This window comes from Salmo salar, chromosome 02 (assembly GCF_965601325.2).
Source record: "Salmo salar chromosome 02, fSalSal1, whole genome shotgun sequence".
NCBI classification, from domain to species: Eukaryota; Metazoa; Chordata; class Actinopteri; order Salmoniformes; family Salmonidae; genus Salmo; species Salmo salar.
In genome coordinates, this window is record NC_138292.1 from 70,079,206 (window position 1) to 70,098,710 (window position 19,505).

Sequence of the window (19,505 nt, forward strand, 5' to 3'; positions counted from 1 at the left end):
GTGTGGGGGCTGTGCTTTGGCAAAGTGGGTGGGGTTATATCCTGCCTGTTTGGCCCTGTCCGGGGGTTTCATCGGATGGGGCCACAGTGTCTCCTGATCCCTCCTGTCTCAGCCTCCAGTATTTATGCTGCAGTAGTTTATGTGTCGGGGGGCTAGGGTCAGTCTGTTACATCTGGAGTATTTCTCTTGTCTTATCCGGTGTCCTGTGTGAATTTAAATATGCTCTCTCTAATTCTCTCTTTCTCTCTTTCTTTCTTTCTCTCGGAGGACCTGAGCCCTAGGACCATGCCTCAGGACTACCTGGCATGATGACTCCTTGCTGTCCCCAGTCCACCTGGCCGTGCTGCTGCTCCAGTTTCAACTGTTCTGCCTGCGGCTATGGAACCCTGACCTGTTCACCGGACGTGCTTGTTGCACCCTCGACAACTACTATGATTATTATTATTTGACCATGCTGATCTTTTATGAACATTTTAACATCTTGACCATGTTCTGTTATAATATCCACCCGGCACAGCCAGAAGAGGACTGGCCACCCCTCATAGCCTGGTTCCTCTCTAGGTTTCTTCCTAGGTTTTTTGCCTTTCTAGGGAGTTTTTCCTAGGGAGTTTTTCCTAGCCACCGTGCTTCTTTCACATGCATTGCTTGCTGTTTGGGGTTTTAGGCTGGGTTTCTGTACAGCACTTTGAGATATCAGCTGATGTACGAAGGGCTATATAAATACATTTTATTTTATTTGATATCGGTAGAGAAGCAGGTAGACGGTTGCTATGTGCGTCGTGGAGAGACCTGATGTAATTTTTGAGCAGGGTCACTGCAGCAAGAGAGTGAGAGTTGCGCCTGATGCGTGGATTCTCCATCAACTCATTCCTGCTATATATATATATATATATATATATATATATATGTCAAGTTGACTATTCACCGCAGGCCAAAACGACCCTCAGGCCACTGGGAAATGTCCCGGTGCTCCCTACGGCCAGTCCGCCACTGCCGCTCAGCCATTGCTCATCCATATAAATCTATGTACATATTATTATTCACCCCTTTAGATTTGTGTGTATTAGGTAGTTGTTGGGGAATTGATAGATTACTTGTTAGATATTACTGCACTGTCAGAACTAGAAGCAGAAGAATTTCGCTACGCTCGCATCTGCTAACCATGTCTACGTGACCAATAAAATTTGATTTGATTAGATTTTCCAGTTAGCTACCAACTTGAAAGAGGGAACTTTAGCTAGTGTAAAACCCACATGGAAAACGGAGATTCGGCAAATAACATAACGAGTGGCTTATTTGACTCCAAACCAACAACAGTAGTTACTAAAACATAAATTGCTAATGTATGATGTAAAAGGTGGATTTTATGATGTAATGTCAACTTTATACATTCCTATCCCCGGGACCAAAAACTCATGCTTCGTACATTGAACTTGTCTGCAAATTTTAAATATACGTTTTACTCAACTGCGTTACCCACTCCAGTCAGCCGATGGCGATGTGGGAATTTAAGGCAATGACGATAGTGTGACGTATAATCTAGTGGACGGAACGCTTCTTTCAACAGTAGCAACAGTCAGTCAGCCACCTCAGTAGCTTGCTAGACAAGATAGCCGAATCAATAAAGCTCTTTAGACGCTTTCGTGTATATTAGCCACTTTGTTTTAAACTCACTTCTGTTGTCTAGTTAGTTATCCGATTTTATTTCATATTTACGTTGTTGTTATTGGTCAGCTAGCTGGCTTGTTAAGTTAGCACTAGCCTAGCTAGCTAACATCCCCGACCATGAGCTCACTAAGCTACTTTCCAGCTAAAGAAGTGAAAGAGGAGGAGGATGTAACAATACAAAAACAAGTAGAGGGTGAGGCTGTTACAGTGAAAGAAGAAGAGAAAGACGATTCAGTGAAAGATGAGCATGACGCGTTCAGAGTGAAAGAGGAAGAGGATGTTAGAGTAAAAGAAGAGGAGGATGCAGTTTTTGGAGTGAAAGATGAGGAGCGGGAGATGACTGTCACATCGAAAAAGGAGGAGGAGGAAGAAGAGGAGGAAACTGGATATCTGGGCCCGGTTTTCAAAAGGCATGTTAAGGCATCCAATGATTCTAAGGATGAACGGACCCTGGTTAACACGAGTAAGTACTGTCTTAAATACAGAGGCACAAACTCTGCCGTTGTTGAACTGATGTGTGGTGTTAAAGGGGAAATCTGCAATTGCTACATCCATATTTAGACTTTTAAATTATTTATTTATAGCCATTGATTCTTGAAGAATATAACACATGCCCCATGAGCTTAGTTCAACTGTTGTACCCCATCAGATCCCCAAATAAGCTTTTTTTACTCCAATGTTTAGAAACAATGTAAACCAGTACTGTATAGCCTCAACATGGTTAAAACTATAATGTTGATATCATTGATGGTCAGTCCTTGCATCCATAGGTCTGTCTATGAATTTGAGACCAGTTACATTTCTCCAGCCCCATCCATCATCTTATTACCAAAACAGTGGTGGAATTACAGCTTTGTTATTGTTTCAACTGCAGATTGGTTGATTGTTGTGTGGCTTTTTTTAAACCGAGGATTTAAACAGAAGAAAAATGTCAGCCCAGAGACCTGAGCTGTGTTTGAATACTAACAGCACTGTTTGTGATGTAAATTGAGTAATAGTATGCTTGTTGGTCATAGTATGGATATAGTTAGTATGCCAAAGGTTCCTGGATGTCGTACTACATTCGCCAAAATACGAAGTATACAAGCAGTGGACACTATTTCAGTGCAATTCTTCAGGAAATGGGCGTGGCTTCACATTGTTTTCCGATATGAAGAAAATGTCGGAAAACATGCAGCCGAAGTCCAACGAGATCCGATACAAATTCATTTCTTTAACGATTATGACAAATGTTATGAAAATGTTGAGCATTGTAATAAAGTAATTACTTTTCAAATAAGTTAACTCATGATAATTAGTTAGCTACGCTGTCCTTATGAACCACATAACATATCATTACAGCAGTATGTACCGGTATGTTAACTAGCTACCTAACGTTAGTTGGCTACTTATACATCAAACTTGCCAGTATATTAACTATATTCTATCTAACTAACTACCGAACGTTTATTGACTTGATTATTCCCGTCATTCTTAGCTAAATGGTATAGTCGTTGTGCGTTATCAATGGACATTCGGGTGCTTTCATAAATTCGCTCTGGCTATCTACTCCGATTTCAGAGCACTCTCTTCTGAGTGTACCAGAGTGCAGAATAATGAATTTGCTAGCGCTCAACACCCGTTGAATATGTCCAGGTGTCAATAAATGTAGGCAAAAAAGCGTAATTAAATGTTTTCCAGCAGCACAGTTACAGTCACCAACGCTCTGGATAACATGAAAACTGCTTAACCAGCTCTGCTAGGGCGAGTAAAATGGTCAGAGTGGTCTCATTTGTGTCTGGAAGTAGCCAGTTAACTTGGGTACCATTGTGAGGTCAGAATGCTCGGATCAAACCTACTCCTCGGCCAGAGCGTCCAGCAGAACAGTTTAATTTCTTTTATAATAGTATCTCAAAATCATTGTCTGTGAGAATGTAGATTAATATCTAAATCTAAATCAAAATTATACAAATCTATAAGTAACTTTTATTGCCATTGCCAACTATGTAAAAATAGCCTACATAAAGCCAACAAATAAAAGCATTGCAGCCTGCAGGTAGAAAATATCCTGATAAAAATAAATATCCTATAAATCACATTTGCTGCACATGGCCTGTCTAGAATGAACTTCAAACATTGTATCAATTATCAACTGGGTCAGCCCGAAACTCGAGATAGCAAGCTTGCAACATTGTATAAAATATTCTGGGCCCTCAGTTTCCTGCTGTCAGTGAGTTCGGACAGACACAGTTGTCGGCTATTTGTGCAAATAATGAGAAGTAATCAGGTATTTTATAATATTTCCACTGGATCAGAGCATTACATTTTTCCCTTTCGTACTGAGTGGTTATCGAAAGGCCATGAGCTGGAAATATTTTTCAAATACGTTGAACTATTGTCATTTACAAATGATTTTGATTAGACTTTGTTTACTTGCTGTTTGAGGTGAAGATTCTTTTTGAGAAGCTCCACAACTCATTAGTGGTGGTGCGTTAAGACAATCAGAAATACTATCAGACATCCCCAAATGGGCACATTTATAGGCCTACATTTGTGCGCAGGTCAGGTAGACTAGTCCTACTTCTACATGCGTAATCAGGTGTGCGTCCTTACTCAACATTGACAGTAATGTTTCAAACAAAAGACAATGAATAAATTGACAAAACTGACGCATCTTGCGGGGTCAGGTCTGGGTGGTCTGCCATGGGCCGTTTCATTTAGTATCCGTTTGGGTCGGCATGGGGAATGATTGTATTTCCCCATAGTATGTTGTACCGAAGTTGACCGACTGAAAGGGAGTGTAACTTTATGACTATAATTACTGTTCCCTGAAGGAGGGAAATGAGGTACAACACCTGTTTGGCGCTGCCCTTTCCTGGGTTGGTGAAGAGCAGTATTACATTGAAGGAATAAATCTGAGCCTCATGTTCATCACCTGTGGAAGGCGGGGCTTCCAGCGAGGCGTAGATTTAATAGTATGTTGTACCTAGTTTCCCTCTGTCGTGTCTTTGGCATCATTAAAACTGAAGACATATTTATCAAATAACTCTCTGTAATTATTGTTTCGCGATTAAACTGATTAACCTGTCTGGGCTAGGTGGGACGTCACCGTCCCACCCTATTCAACAGCGTGGCGCGAAATACAAAAACTAAAAAATGCAATAATTTCAATTTTTCAAACATAGGACTATTTTACACCATTTTAAAGATAAGACTCTCATTAATCTAACCACATTGTCTGATTTCAAAAAGGCTTTACAGCGAAAGCAAAACATTAGATTATGTTAGGAGAGTACATAGCCCAAAATAATCAGACAGCCATTTTCCAAGCAAGCATATATGTCACAGAAACCCAAAACACAGCTAAATGAAGCACTAACCTTTGATGATCTTCATCAGATGACACTCCTAGGACATTATGTTATACAATACATGCATGTTCTGTTCAATCAAGTTCATATTTATATCCAAAAACAGCTTTTTACATTGGCATGTGACGTTCAGAACATGAATTCCCACCCAAAACTTCCGGTGAAATTACTAAATTACTCATAATAAACGTTGACAAAATACATAACAATTATTTTAAGAATTATAGATACAGAACTCCTTTAAGCAATCGCTATGTCAGATTTTAAAATATATTTTCGGCGAAAGCACATTTTGCAATATTCTGAGTACATAGCTCAGCCATCACGGCTAGCTATTTTGACACCCGCCAACTTTGGGGAACACTAAACTCAGAATTACTATTAGAATAATTGTATTACCTTTGCTGATCTTCGTCAGAATGCACTCCCAGGACTGCTACTTCCACAAGAAATGTTGTTTTTGTTCCAAATAATCCATATTTATGTCCAAATACCTCAATTTTGTTCGTGCGTTCAGGTCACTATCCAAAGGGTAATGCGCGAGCGCATATCGAGACAAAAAAATCAAAATGTTCCTTTACCGTACTTAGAAGCATGTCAAACGCTGTTTAAAATCAATTTCTATGGTATTTTTTTCGTAAAATAGCGATAATATTCCAACCGGACAATAGTGTATTCATTCAAAGAGGAAAATAAAAAACAGCGTGGTCTCGTGAACACGCATCTCCAATCTCTTAGTCATCAGGCAGACCACTGACAAACTGAGCTACCATACTCTGCCCAGAGACAGGAGACGCCTCAATCCACTTTGTGAAGGCTTTAGAGAGCCAATGGAAGCCTTAGAAAGTGCAACATAACCCCAGAGATACTGTAGTTTCGAAAGGGACAAGAAAGAAGAACTACAAATTATCAGACAGGCCACTTCCTGCTTGGAATTTTCTCAGGTTTTTGCCAGCCATATGAGTTCTGTTATACTCACAGACACCATTCAAACAGTTTTAGAAACTTCAGAGTGTTTTCTATACAAATCTACTAATAATATGCATATTCTCATTTCTGGGCAAGAGTAGTAACCAGTTTAAATCGGGTACGTTTTTTTATCCAGCTGTGAAAATACTGCCCCCTAGCCCAGACAGGTTAATCGTGTAACTGTAATTAACTAGGAAGTCGGGGCACCAAGGAAAATATTCAGATTATAAAGTTATAATTTTCCTAATAAAACTTTCAGATATCATAATATCTGATCTATGAGTCTTCTGATTAATGACGTATTTGTTTACCTCGTCAGTCTCATTCCAAACATCGTAAATTGTTGGTTATCTGCACAAACCCAGTCTTCACTATGAGTCATCCATACATCAATTGTCTTAAAATCATTTATTTACTAACTAAGTAATTCACAGAAATGCATACAAAACAGTAGATATGGTTACAAGGAAATTATAGAATGTACCCTAGTGGGCTAAACTGGCATGGCGGCTTGTTAGACAAAAGAGTTGATAATTATAACAATTGATATGCTAATCCTTTGCACATGAACGCTCATTCATTCGGGAACAATTGCAATCAATATATATATTTACACTCAGTGTGTCGTCGGGACCTTTGTTGAAAAGTTCATTCTGTTGGAGAGTTTGTTCTCGCGTTCTCTCTGTCTCTCTCTCTCTCTCTCTCTCTCTCTCGGTTAGAATGGATATTTCAAAGTGACATTCATTAATGTTGTTATAGGACAGATGTTTCGTTGGTCTTCGCGTTCAATGATACCGAATTCCTAGCTGCAGACTAGTAATTCATATCAAAGACTTGTTCTTATTCTGTCTGTATCAATAGTCTAAGAGTTTAACCACGTTGTATGGTTAAAGTTCAGAACGAGGAATGCATGGTCAAACCTTGGCCCTCGTTATCGAGGTAAGCTGGTCTGGTGATAGAAACCCTGGGTGGGGGTTATATTCGGAATAACAGAAAAAGGCTGTCTCATGACGCCAGGTCCCGTCTGTTCATGGGGTGTGCCGATGACTTGGTGAAACTTTAAACAGAAACACAATTCTCTCACATTAACATCTTACAAGCATCCCAACATATTCCCAATTGCTTTATCCTTATTCATTCATTTTTATACAAGCATTAGATGTAAGTCTCACAACTGAGGCTATTTTATAAACAGCGCCATGGTAATGTGGCCGTATTGTCTCTCATGAGCTTCACAAAATTGTACCAAACGGACCAGTTCGTTGCTGGAATCTTCACCGATCTTTTATACCTTCTCCAGAACATAAATGTCGTTCAGTTCTCCAGTCCTGTGAGGTGGAAGAACTCCTTGGTTCTTTCTATGAAACCCACTCTGTCTCCATACTGTGGCCATGAGGCAGGACATTCTCTTTAGGAATTTACGACCGCTCTCACAGAGCCTGGGTGGGGGAGACAGAGGTAGGGGGATGGTGCATAGAAAACCCAAAGAGGGCAACGTCATGACACCTCCTTCAGGGAACAGTAGTTATAGTCATAACGTGTGGATTTAATAGTATGTTGTACCTAGTTTCCCTCCTTCAGGGAACAGTAGTTATAGTCATAACGTTAACCTGTTATGGCTAGGGGGCAGTATTTTCACGGCAGGATAAAAAACGTACCCGATTTAATCTGATTATTACTCCTGCCCAGAAACTAGAATATGCATATAATTATTAGCTTTGGATAGAAAACACTCCAAAGTTTCTAAAACTGTTTGAATGGTGTCTGTGAGTATAACAGAACTCATTTGGCAGGCCAAAACCTGAGAAGATTCCATGCAGTGCCCTGTCTGACAATTTCTTGCCCTCCTTGATTATCTCTATCCAATACAGGGGATCTCTGCTGTTACGTGACACTTCCTACGGCTCCCATGGGCTCTCAGAAGGCGGAAAAAAGCTGAATCGTGGCTTTGCAGGCTCTGGCTGAAAAAAAGTAGCGCGTTTGGATAGTGGCTGCTCACAGTACTGTGAGACTCAGGCGCGTGCCCGAGTCGACCCCATGCTTTATTTTCTTTCGTCTTTTTACCTAAACGCAGATTCCCGGTCAGAATATTATCGCTTTTTTACGAGAAAAATGGCATAAAAATTGATTTTAAACAGCGGTTGACATACTTCGAAGTACGGTAATGGAATATTTAGAAATCTTTTGTCATGAAATGCGCCATGCTCGTGACCCTTATTTACACTTCGGATAGTGTCTTGAACGCACGAACAAAACGCCGCTATTTGGATATAACAATGGATTATTTTGAACCAAACCAACATTTGTTATTGAAGTAGCAGTCCTGGGAGTGCATTCTGACGAAGAACACCAAAGGTAATCAAACTTTTCTAATAGTAAATCGGAGTTTGGTCAGGGCTAAACTTGGTGGGTGTCTAAATAGCTAGCCGTGATGGCTGGGCTATCTACTCAGAATATTGCAAAATGTGCTTTCACCGAAAAGCTATTTTAAAATCGGACACCTCGATTGCACAAAGGAGTTCTGTATCTATAATTCTTAAAATAATTGTTATGTTTTTTGTGAACGTTTATCGTGAGTAATTTAGTAAATTCACCGGAGGTTTGCGGGGGGTATGCTAGTTCTGAACGTCACATGCTAATGTAAAAAAGCTGGTTTTTGATATAAATATGAACTTGATTGAACAAAACATGCATGTATTGTATAACATAATGTCCTAGGTGTGTCATCTGATGAAGATCATCAAAGGTTAGTGCTGCATTTAGCTGTGGTTTTGTTTTTTGTGACATTATATGCTAGCTTGAAAAATGGGTGTCTGATTATTTCTGGCTGGGTACTCTGCTGACATAATCTAATGTTTTGCTTTCGCTGTAAAGCCTTTTTGAAATCGGACAGTGTGGTTAGATAAAGGAGAGTCTTGTCTTTAACCTGTTAGGGCTAGGGGGCAGTATTGACACGGCTGGATAAAAAACATACCCGATTTAATCTGGTTACCACTCCTACCCAGTAACTAGAATATGCATATACTTATTACATATGGATAGAAAACACCCTAAAGTTTCTAAAACTGTTTGAATGGTGTCTGTGAGTATAACAGAACTCAAATGGCATGTCAAAACCTGAGAGATTCCTTTACAGGAAGTGGCCTGTCTGACCATTTCTGGAACTTCTTTGACATCTCTATCTTTTACTAAGGATCTCTGCTCTAACGTGACACTTCCTACGTCGTCCATAGGCGCTCAGAGCCCGGGAAAAACCTGAATGTCGTCATCCCAGCCCCAGGCTGAAACACATTATCGCCTTTCTCAAGTGGCCGATCAAGGGACTCTGGGCTTAGGCGCGTGACCTGGCCGCCCCCGTCTTTGTGATTTTTTCCTCTGTTTGCCGAAAAGGAGATTCCCGGTCGGAATATTATCGCTTTTCTACGAGAAAAATGGCATAAAAATTGATTTTAAACAGCGGTTGACATGCTTCGCAGTACGGTAATGGAATATTTAGAATTTTTTTGTCACGAATTGCACCATGCGCGCGACCCTTCTTTACCATTTCGGATAGTGTCTGGAACGCACGAACAAAACGCCGCTATTCGGATATAACGATGGATTATTTTGGACCAAACCAACATTTGTTATTGAAGTAGCAGTCCTGGGAGTGCATTCTGACGAAGACAACAAAAGGTAATCAAACTTTTATAATGGAAAATATGATTATGGTGAGTGCTAAACTTGCCGGGTGTCTAAATAGCTAGCCCGTGATGCCTGGGCTATGTACTTAGAATATTGCAAAAATGTGCTTTCACCAAAAAGCTATTTTAAAATCAGACATATCGAGTGCATAGAGGAGGTCTGTATCTATAATTCTTAAAATAATTGTTATGCTTTTTGTGAACGTTTATCGTTAGTAATTTAGTAAAATGTTAGCGAATTCCCCGGAAGTTTGCGGGGGGTATGCTAGTTCTGAACGTCACATGCTAATGTAAAAAGCTGTTTTTTGATATAAATATGAACTTGATTGAACAAAACATGCATGTATTGTATAACATAATGTCCTTGGGTTGTCATCTGATGAAGATCATCAAAGGTTAGTGCTGCATTTAGCTGTCTTCTGGGTTTTTGTGACATTATATGCTAGCTTGAAAAATGGGTGTCTGATTATTTCTGGCTTGGTACTCTGCTGACATAATCTAATGTTTTGCTTTCGTTGTAAAGCCTTTTTGAAATCGGACAGTGTGGTTAGATTAACGAGAGTCTTGTCTTTAAATAGCTGTAAAATAGTCATATGTTTGAGAAATTGAAGTAATAGGATTTTTAAGGTTTTGAAAATTGCGCCACAGGCTTCAAGTGGCTGTTACGTAGGTGGGACCAATTCGTCCCGCCTAGCCCAGAGAGGTTAAAATGCTGTAAAATAGTCATGTTTGAAAAATGGAAGTTTTTGTATTTTTGAGGAATTTGTAATTCGCGCCACGCCTATCATTGGATATTGGAGCAGGTGTTCCGTTAGCAGAACGTCTAGATGTAAGAGGTTAAGCTTGTCATATGATGAACTTCAACTTAAATACTGGATCTTGCTGTCGGACAGTTTTTTTGTATTCAGATCTCTGAAATGCACTCTAACTACGTAACATTTAGTGGCTCCTTATGTTACGCTGGGCACAGCAATTATAAATAATTTCAAAATCCAATGGTTCTGAGTCACCTTAAGTTGATTCACAATACCCAAATGGATACTGTCATTAATGTGGTTCTTCAATAATTACACATAATACTTAATACTGTAGCTATTTAGTTTACAGTCACATGTTCAGCTATCAGCTGATCCAGGAAATCATTTTCTGAATGCCAGTCAAATGACAAATATCACTACATGCAACAAATTGCTTCTTTATTCATTACTCTGGTAAAGACAGTTGGTGTATGTTGTTGTTAAGTTAAGTTATGGGTCCTACAGTAGGTCTATGTTGTTGTTAGGTGAAGCTATGGGTCCTACAGTAGGTCTATGTTGTTGTTAGGTGAAGTTATGGGCTAATTTGGCATACACTAATTGTACATACCCTCATTGTCAGGGAAAAGCTAACCAAGGAACATTTCACTGGTTGAAGTGGTTTTTTTAAAAAGTATAAAGCAGTTGATTTGAGACAATAAAACAAACATATTAAGCAGGACATTGTTAGGTTGCGTCAATTCGAATCTGGTAGTAGAACAAAATAGTCAGCACAGAGTAACTTCTGATTTCTTTGTACTTTAATTAATTCAATGATATATAAATGGTAAATATGATGTTTGTATATATGGGCTCACTGTGACACCACGCAGGGCAGACAGAGAACTAACTGTCACACCCAAAGTTCTTCTTTAATACTCTGACAGAGATAGTTCCTGCTTCAGAGCCAGCCTGTCAGAGTAGAGGCTGAGTGTGGTTTAGACTTACTCAGCCTATCGTAGGTGCACAGGCTGGTCCCAGCCTCCTGGCGCATCACTGTTGCCAAGCATAGTTGTCTTCTAGCTTATCTTCGTGTGTGTACCCGAGAGTCAGACACCCAAGGACAGTGTCTGTTTTTATGCTACAGTTAGGACAGTTTCTGCTTTTGTGCTACAGCTATCTTCCATTCTACCAGTCCCCCACGTACACATGTCCTTGAGTGGTTCCACAACCAGGCAGTGTGTGTGTCACGAGTCTACTCAGCCTACACCCTAGCTGTCCAGCAACCCTCCAGTTAGTCACGTCTATTCTATGTTAATACAATACAAATCTATTATGTTTAACATTAATGTATTCATATGCTATGCAACACATCTAGTTTAATAAAATATAACCCAACAACATTCAAACGAGCATTACAATTATAATCCAAAAGTAGTGTGAAATGCACTCATAAGCAACCTGTAAATGGAGGCTATTTTTGCTGTCAGCCTATGAGAACTCCCCTGAATTAGTGAATAGACACAGAACTTAAAGTGAGTTTCCTTGAGTAGCACTCCCGATCTTGCACTTCATGGCTACACTGTTGGCATAACCTTTTACAGGGGATTTCCGCTGTTGTGGGCCTTTAAACATCTGTCTGACTTTGTTGTTCACACAGGAGAGAGACGTGATTATCGTGGATCCTCTGGGGAGCCTCAACAACCTCATGATGCTGACGAGGCAGAGAAGAGTCTCTGCAGATCAGGACACCTCAAGAAACACCAGCAGAGACCCAAAGGAAAGAAAACTCACCGCTGCTCTGACTGTGGGAAGAGTTTTGTTTTCTCAGGACAATTGAAATCACACCAGAGAACACACACAGGAGAGAAATCATATAGCTGTGATCAATGTGGGAAGAGTTTTACTACATTTAACAATCTGATGATACATCAGAGAACACACACAGGAGAGAAACCTTATAGCTGTGATCAATGTGGGAATAGTTTTGTTTCATCTGGCCTTCTGACTGTACACCAGAGAATACATACAGGAGAGAAACCATATAGCTGTACTCAATGTGGGAAGAGTTTTACTCAGCTAAGCAACCTGATATCACACCAGAGAATACACACAGGAGAGAAACCGTATAGCTGTACTCAATGTGGGAAGAGTTTTACTCAGTCAACCAGCCTGATATCACACCAGAGAACACACACAGGGGAGAAACCTTATAGCTGTGATGAATGTGGGAAGAGTTTTGCTACATCTAGCAATCTGACACTACACCAGAGAACACACACAGGAGAGAAACCGTTTAGCTGTGATGAATGTGGGAAGAGTTTTACGACATCTAGCAAACTGACTCTACACTACAGAACACACACAGGAGAGAAACCTTTTAGCTGTTCTCAATGTGACAAGAGATACTATGATAAATGTTCTCTGATTACACATCAGAAAATACATGCATGAAGGACTTGTTTCATGATATCAATGAAATAATGTAGAATATTTTAACGTTGTAGAAGGTGTATTTTAATGATATCACAATGTAGAACCTAAACATTTGCCCCCTGTTCTATTGAGTTCAGCATGATATGGATATTAGCCTCAGGGGGAAAATCCAGGCTCTGAATTGAAAGAGTATTATTTATGGGATTTAAAAAAAAGTGACAAAAAAAAGAGCTGTGTTACACTTACCGCGTTGGTGACCCACTTGAATCAAAATGTAGCTAGCTGTTTTCTACAAATGGTCCTCTAACCAGTGATGTACACATTATACCCAGATTCCATGTGGTTTTTGAGCTGTTAGTTTAAACAGGATGTGCAACCTCATCTCCCTCCTCTCGAGCAATTGATTTCAATATGATATCAATGAGTGATGACAAATAAGTGTTGCGTTCCTTTGTTTAGTGACCCCTACATTTAAATGCATCGCTCCAAAATGTAGCTTACTGTCTTCTGCAGGTTGTCCTCTAACCGGTGAGGTAACAGATATCTCCCATTTCCATGTGTTTGCTTTAGTTGTTAGTTTCAACAGCACGTACAACCTGATTTCCCCCCTAATAGATATCAGTGATTTATTGCTACTTGTCAAAACAACAGCGTTTCTGGTGCTTGTGCAGTTTATTAAGGTGCTTGTTTAAGAAAAATACAATTAATGTGATTATTGTGGCAGATGTTTGTGTACATAGCACATTTTATGTTGAGGTTTTCAATTTATCCCAAACTGTTTCTGCATATTGGTTATTGTTTTGGAAACGTTTAAACTGTGTTTTGACATTGGGCTATCCCACCTAGCAAAATGTAATTGAAAAGATGTTGAAAGTAGACTATGCAACCAAATATTTCATATTTACATTTCATGTAACATTTAGTACTGATAATTATTTATGCAACCAACTGACAATTTTTTGGGGTACAGTTATATTGACATTGTTGCCCTGCTTTTAGAATATCAGGGTTCATTCTCAGATGTGCCAACCCAAATGTACTAGAGCATGACATTAGGGACTGGGCCCAGATCCAACAACATGCCTATCTAGTGAACCCTGAAAAGAGAGAGAAGCTCCGCAGTGAGGTGGAAAGTTACTATGGATATTGCAGGAGTTTCCTCTTGAAATCGCACATGTCCGCGGTAATTACAACTTGGTTGCTGATTTTCTCAAGGGTGGGCAGTCAAAAAGATTTGTGTTTTGCGTTTAGCCAGTGCGTTGCCATGGATCACAATTTATTTTGACTGCACGTTTTTCTGTATTGGGGATTCGTTTTTTTGGGCTCGTTCCAATGGGACGAGAGTTCTAGAAGCTAGTGAGTTTTCGGAAGACGAGAGTTCTAGAAGCTAATGAGTTTTAGAATTCTATAGAAAGAAAAAGGACAAAAGATACGATTGTATGTTATTATTTAGAAATGTTTTTTCAGGTTTTTAATTGTTGACAGCCAGTAAACACCATGTTTATATTGTAGAAGGTGAAGCATTGTAGTTGATTATAATGAGAAATGGAAGTTGTTTTCTGTTAGTGGTGAGCAAACTTGTCCAACAAAAATATAGGATATATTTGTTGTCTTAAAGGGGAAGGTGTTACAGGCTTTGGTTTTTCCATTTATGTTTTGAGGTTGGACTTTAGCTCGTTAGCACGTAGGGGTGCACTGATTGGTGTCACCTCGTTAGTCAGTATGTGTTACACCTGTGCTGGCTTGTCCATCTAGTTATGGTTGAGTTTTTAATCAATGGATTCTCGTTAATCTTCTGTTTTTTATCCTCTTATGTTTGTTTTTTCCTGTGAAGACATTGCGTTGCATCCATGTCTGAAATGTGCTGTATAAATAAAGCTCAATTTGAACATATTGCAAAACAAATGAACCTCATAACAGACTTTATTTTTATTTTATTTAACCTTTATTTAACTAGGCAAGTCAATTAAGAAATTTTTATTTACAATGATTGCCTACAAGGGAACAGTGGGTTAACTGCCTTGTTCAGGGGCAGAACAACAGATTTTTACCTTGTCAGCTCTAACCACTAGGCTACCTGCTGCCCTCTTGCAAACCAATGAGCACATATCTTGGTCCATCTTAGTATTAAAAACAGTATATCTTCCACTATGTCAAAATAGTGCATGGTATGTAAGTTTAGTATCACTTTTCAACCAACGCAGTGCATTTGTTGAAACTGAACAGTTTTGAAATCAACAATACGTCAAAGGATTCAACAACTGAAAACTGAAACAAACAGATCGATTCAGACCCTGCAGGGCTTAGATTAAGCCAGAACTAGTTAAACTAGGACATTTAAGTAGCTTTGAATGTGTCTTAAATTTGGCAAAGTTAGTCAGAGACTGGAGTCCTGGAGTCAGGTAAGTAAGCCTAAATGAGAACACCTGGGTTAATCCTGATTAGGTTCAGTATGAACACCTGGGTTAACCCTGATTAGGTTCAGTATGAACACCTGGGTTAACCCTGATTAGGTTCAGTATGAACACCTGGGTTAATCCTGATTAGGTTCAGTATGAACACATGCTGTTGGTCTAGTGGTGCTCATTAAAACCCGGAATTGAAAACACCAATACTGGTGTGAATCTTGAGACGAAACAACGGCAGAGGCAAAAATAATTTGTTAAAAAAAAACTTTTGTGTGTATGAAAAAAACGCTCCAAAACAAATGTTGTTAAGCCATCCAGTTATTGAAGGTTAAAACCCCACCGCTGCTACTGAGCAGTAGAACAAGAGGGTTGGGCTGCAATTTGCAGTGAATTCAATGGAAATGTAACCACAAGAAGAGTACAACAACTAGAGGTGAGATATCTGCATTATTATCAGGTTTACAAGAAGAAACAACTTCAGGTGAGAGATCTGCATTATTATCAGGTTTACAAGAAGAAACAACTTCAGGTGAGAGATCTGCATTATTATCAGGTTTACAAGAAGAAACAACTTCAGGTGAGAGATCTGCATTATTATCAGGTTTACAAGAAGAAACAACTTCAGGTGAGAGAGCTGCATTATTATCAGGTTTACAAGAAGAAACAACTTCAGGTGAGAGCTGCATTATTATCAGGTTTACAAGAAGAAACAACTTCAGGTGAGAGAGTTGCATTATTATCAGGTTTACAAGAAGAAACAACTTCAGGTGAGAGAGCTGCATTATTATCAGGTTTACAAGAAGAAACAACTTCAGGTGAGAGAGCTGCATTATTATCAGGTTTACAAGAAGAAACAACTTCAGGTGAGAGAGCTGCATTATTATCAGGTTTACAAGAAGAAACAACTTCAGGTGAGAGAGTTGCATTATTATCAGGTTTACAAGAAGAAACAACTTCAGGTGAGAGAGCTGCATTATTATCAGGTTTACAAGAAGAAACAACTTCAGGTGAGAGATCTGCATTATTATCAGGTTTACAAGAAGAAACAACTTCAGGTGAGAGATCTGCATTATTATCAGGTTTACAAGAAGAAACAACTTCAGGTGAGAGATCTGCATTATTATCAGGTTTACAAGAAGAAACAACTTCAGGTGAGATATCTGCATTAGTATCAGGATTACTTCCGGATGCTGGAGTGAGTGGTCGTGCTGCACCTCGCTCCGCGGGTAATATTACATTTCATAACATTACATTACATTTTAACGATTTGATTAGTGTATTGTTAGCTAGCTGCATAGTTGTATCTGCTGTCTTTGTATAAAGGATAAAGGTGTAGCTCTGAGGAACTAACAAGGTTAGCTAGCCAGCTATTCGTTCGTTCGTCGCGCCGTTTTCGAAACGGCGTCAACACCATAACACCACAGCAAGCTAGCCAACTTTACCAATTAGCAGTACTGTAGAAACTATATACATTAAAACGGAATGATTTGACTAGTGTAATGTTAGTTAGCTACATAGTTGTCTTTGTATCAAGATAAAGGCGTAATACAGAGTAACTTTCGAAGTTAGCTAGCCAGCTACATTTTCTAACATAGTCTACAATGCGCCCACTGCTAGCTAGCTAACCCTACCAGCTAGCTGTATCATTTTTAGTCAATAAGATTTTTGCAACGTAAGCTTAACTTTCTGAACATTCGAGATGTGTAGTCCACATGTGTAGCTAGCAGGACTGACTTTGTGTTAGCTAGCCAATGTTTAATTACTTCTGCGTTATGAACTAGACACGGACACGAATGATCCATTGGTAGCATGTTGTTACCAAGTATTGGTGCTAACCGTGTGTTTTGGATGCCAGCATGCTAGTTAGCTACGGCGTCATAGGACACGGTGCACTAGGCGGGTTTTCACGGAAGAATACTGTACCAAGTTAACTAGCGGAATAAACTAAGTTTGAGCCTATTCCTGGAAACATTGAACCACTGTAGTTTACATCAATTTTAAGTTCTAGTGGTAGCTAGAAAAGTTATATTTTAGTGTTTCAGTGAATTGTTAGTGAGGGAGGGACTGCTCTCTCGCTTCTCCAGTTGTTTAGTTAATTTTTCATGCCAATCTCCTTTGCATTAGCGTAGCCTCTTCTGTAGCCTATCAACTATGTGTCGGTCTACCCCTGTTCTCTCCTCTCTGCACAGGCCATACAAACGCTTCACATCGCATGGCCGCTGCCACTCTAACTTGGTGGTCCCAGCGCGCACGACCCACGTGGAGTTCCAGGTCTCCAGCAGCCTCTGGAACTGCCGGTCTGCGGCCAACAAGGCAGAGTTCATCTCAGCCTATGCTACCCTCCAGTCCCTTGACTTCTTGGCGCTGACGGAAACATGGATTACCACAGAAAACACTGCTACTCCTACTGCTCTCTCCTCGTCTGACCACGTGTTCTCGCACACCCCGAGAGCATCTGGTCAGCGGGGTGGTGGCACTGGAATCCTCATCTCTCCCAAGTGGACATTCTCTCTTTCTCCCCTGACCCATCTGTCTATCTCCTCCTTTGAATTCCATGCTGTCACAATCACTAGCCCATTCAAGCTTAACATCCTTACCATTTATTGCCCTCCAGGTTCCCTTGGAGAGTTCATCAATGAGCTTGACGCCTTGATAAGTTCCTTTCCTGAGGATGGCTCACCCCTCACAGTTCTGGGTGACTTTAACCTCCCTACGTCTACCTTTGACTCATTTCTCTCTGCCTCCTTCTTTCCACTCCTCTCCTCTTTTGACCTCACCCTCTCACTGTCCCCCCCACTCACAAGGCAGGCAATACGCTTGACCTCATCTTCACTAGATGCTGTTCTTCTACTAATCTCACTGCAACTCCCCTCCAAGTCTCCGATCAGTACCTTGTATCCTTTTCCCTCTCGCTCTCCTCCAACACTACTCACTCTGCACCTACTCAGATGGTATTGCGCCGTCGCAACCTTCGCTCTCTCTCTCCTGCTACTCTCTCCTCTTCCATCCTATCATCTCTTCCCTCTGCTCAATCCTTCTCCAACCAATCTCCTGATTCTGCCTCCTCAACCCTCCTCTCCTCCCTTTCTGCATCCTTTGACTCTCTATGTCCCCTATCCTCCCGACCGGCTCGGTCCTCCCCTCCTGCTCTGTGGCTTGACGACTCATTGCGAGCTCACAGAACAGGGCTCCGAGTGGAAATGGAGGAAAACTAGCCTCCCTGCGGACCTGGCATCTTTTCACTCCCTCCTCTCTACATTTTACTCCTCTGTTTCTGCTGCTAAAGCCACTTTCTACCACTCTAAATTCCAAGCATCTGCCTCTAACCCTAGGAAGCTCTTTGCCACCTTCTCCTCCCTCCTGAATCCTCCTCCCCCTCCCCCCCCTCCTTCCTCTCTGCGGATGACTTCGTCAACCATTTTGAAAAGAAGGTTGACGACATCCAATCCTCGTTTGTTAAGTCAAACGACACCGCTGGTCCTGCTCACATTGCCCTACCCTATGCTTTGACCTCTTTCTCCCCTCTCTCTCCAGATGAAATCTTGCGTCTTGTGACGGCCGGCTGCCCAACAACCTCCCTGCTTGACCCTATCCCCTCCTCTCTTCTCCAGACCATTTCCGGAGACCTTCTCCCTTACCTCACCTCGCTCATCAACTCATCCTTGACCGCTGGCTATGTCCCTTCTGTCTTCAAGAGAGCGAGAGTTGCACCCCTTCTCAAAACCTACACTCGATCCCTCCGATGTCAACAACTACAGACCAGTATCCCTTTCTTTTCTCTCCAAAACTCTTGAACGTGCTGTCCTTGGCCAGCTCTCTTGCTATCTCTCTCAGAATGACCTTCTCGATCCAAATCAGTCAGGTTTCAAGGCTGGTCATTCAACTGAGACTGCTCTTCTCTTTGTCACGGAGGCTCTCCGCACTGCTAAAGCTAACTCTCTCTCCTCTGCTCTCATCCTTCTAGACCTATCTGCTGCCTTTGATACTGTGAACCATCAGATCCTCCTCTCCACCCTCTCCGAGTTGGGTATCTCCGGCGCAGCTCACTCTTGGATTGCGTCCTACCTGACATGTCGCTCCTACCAGGTGGCGAGAATCCGTCTCCGCACCACGTGCTCTCACCACTGGTGTCCCCCAGGGCTCAGTTCTAGGCCCTCAACTATTCTCGCTATACACCAAGTCACTTGGCACTGTCATATCCTCACATGGTCTCTCCTATCATTGCTACGCAGACGACACACAATGAATCTTCTCCTT

At 40.9% G+C, this 19,505-nt stretch overlaps 1 protein-coding gene across 1 annotated transcript; it reads left to right on the forward strand.

The window, feature by feature from the left end:
• Positions 1-1,508: 1,508 nt before the first annotated feature.
• On the forward strand, positions 1,509-14,757 carry LOC123733207 (uncharacterized). The gene is made up of 2 exons (XM_082966413.1): positions 1,509-2,131; positions 12,065-14,757. The coding sequence occupies exons 1-2, from the start codon at positions 1,786-1,788 to the stop codon at positions 12,856-12,858; spliced, it is 1,140 nt and encodes a 379-aa protein (XP_082822539.1). The 5' UTR covers positions 1,509-1,785; the 3' UTR covers positions 12,859-14,757.
• Positions 14,758-19,505: the final 4,748 nt, after the last annotated feature.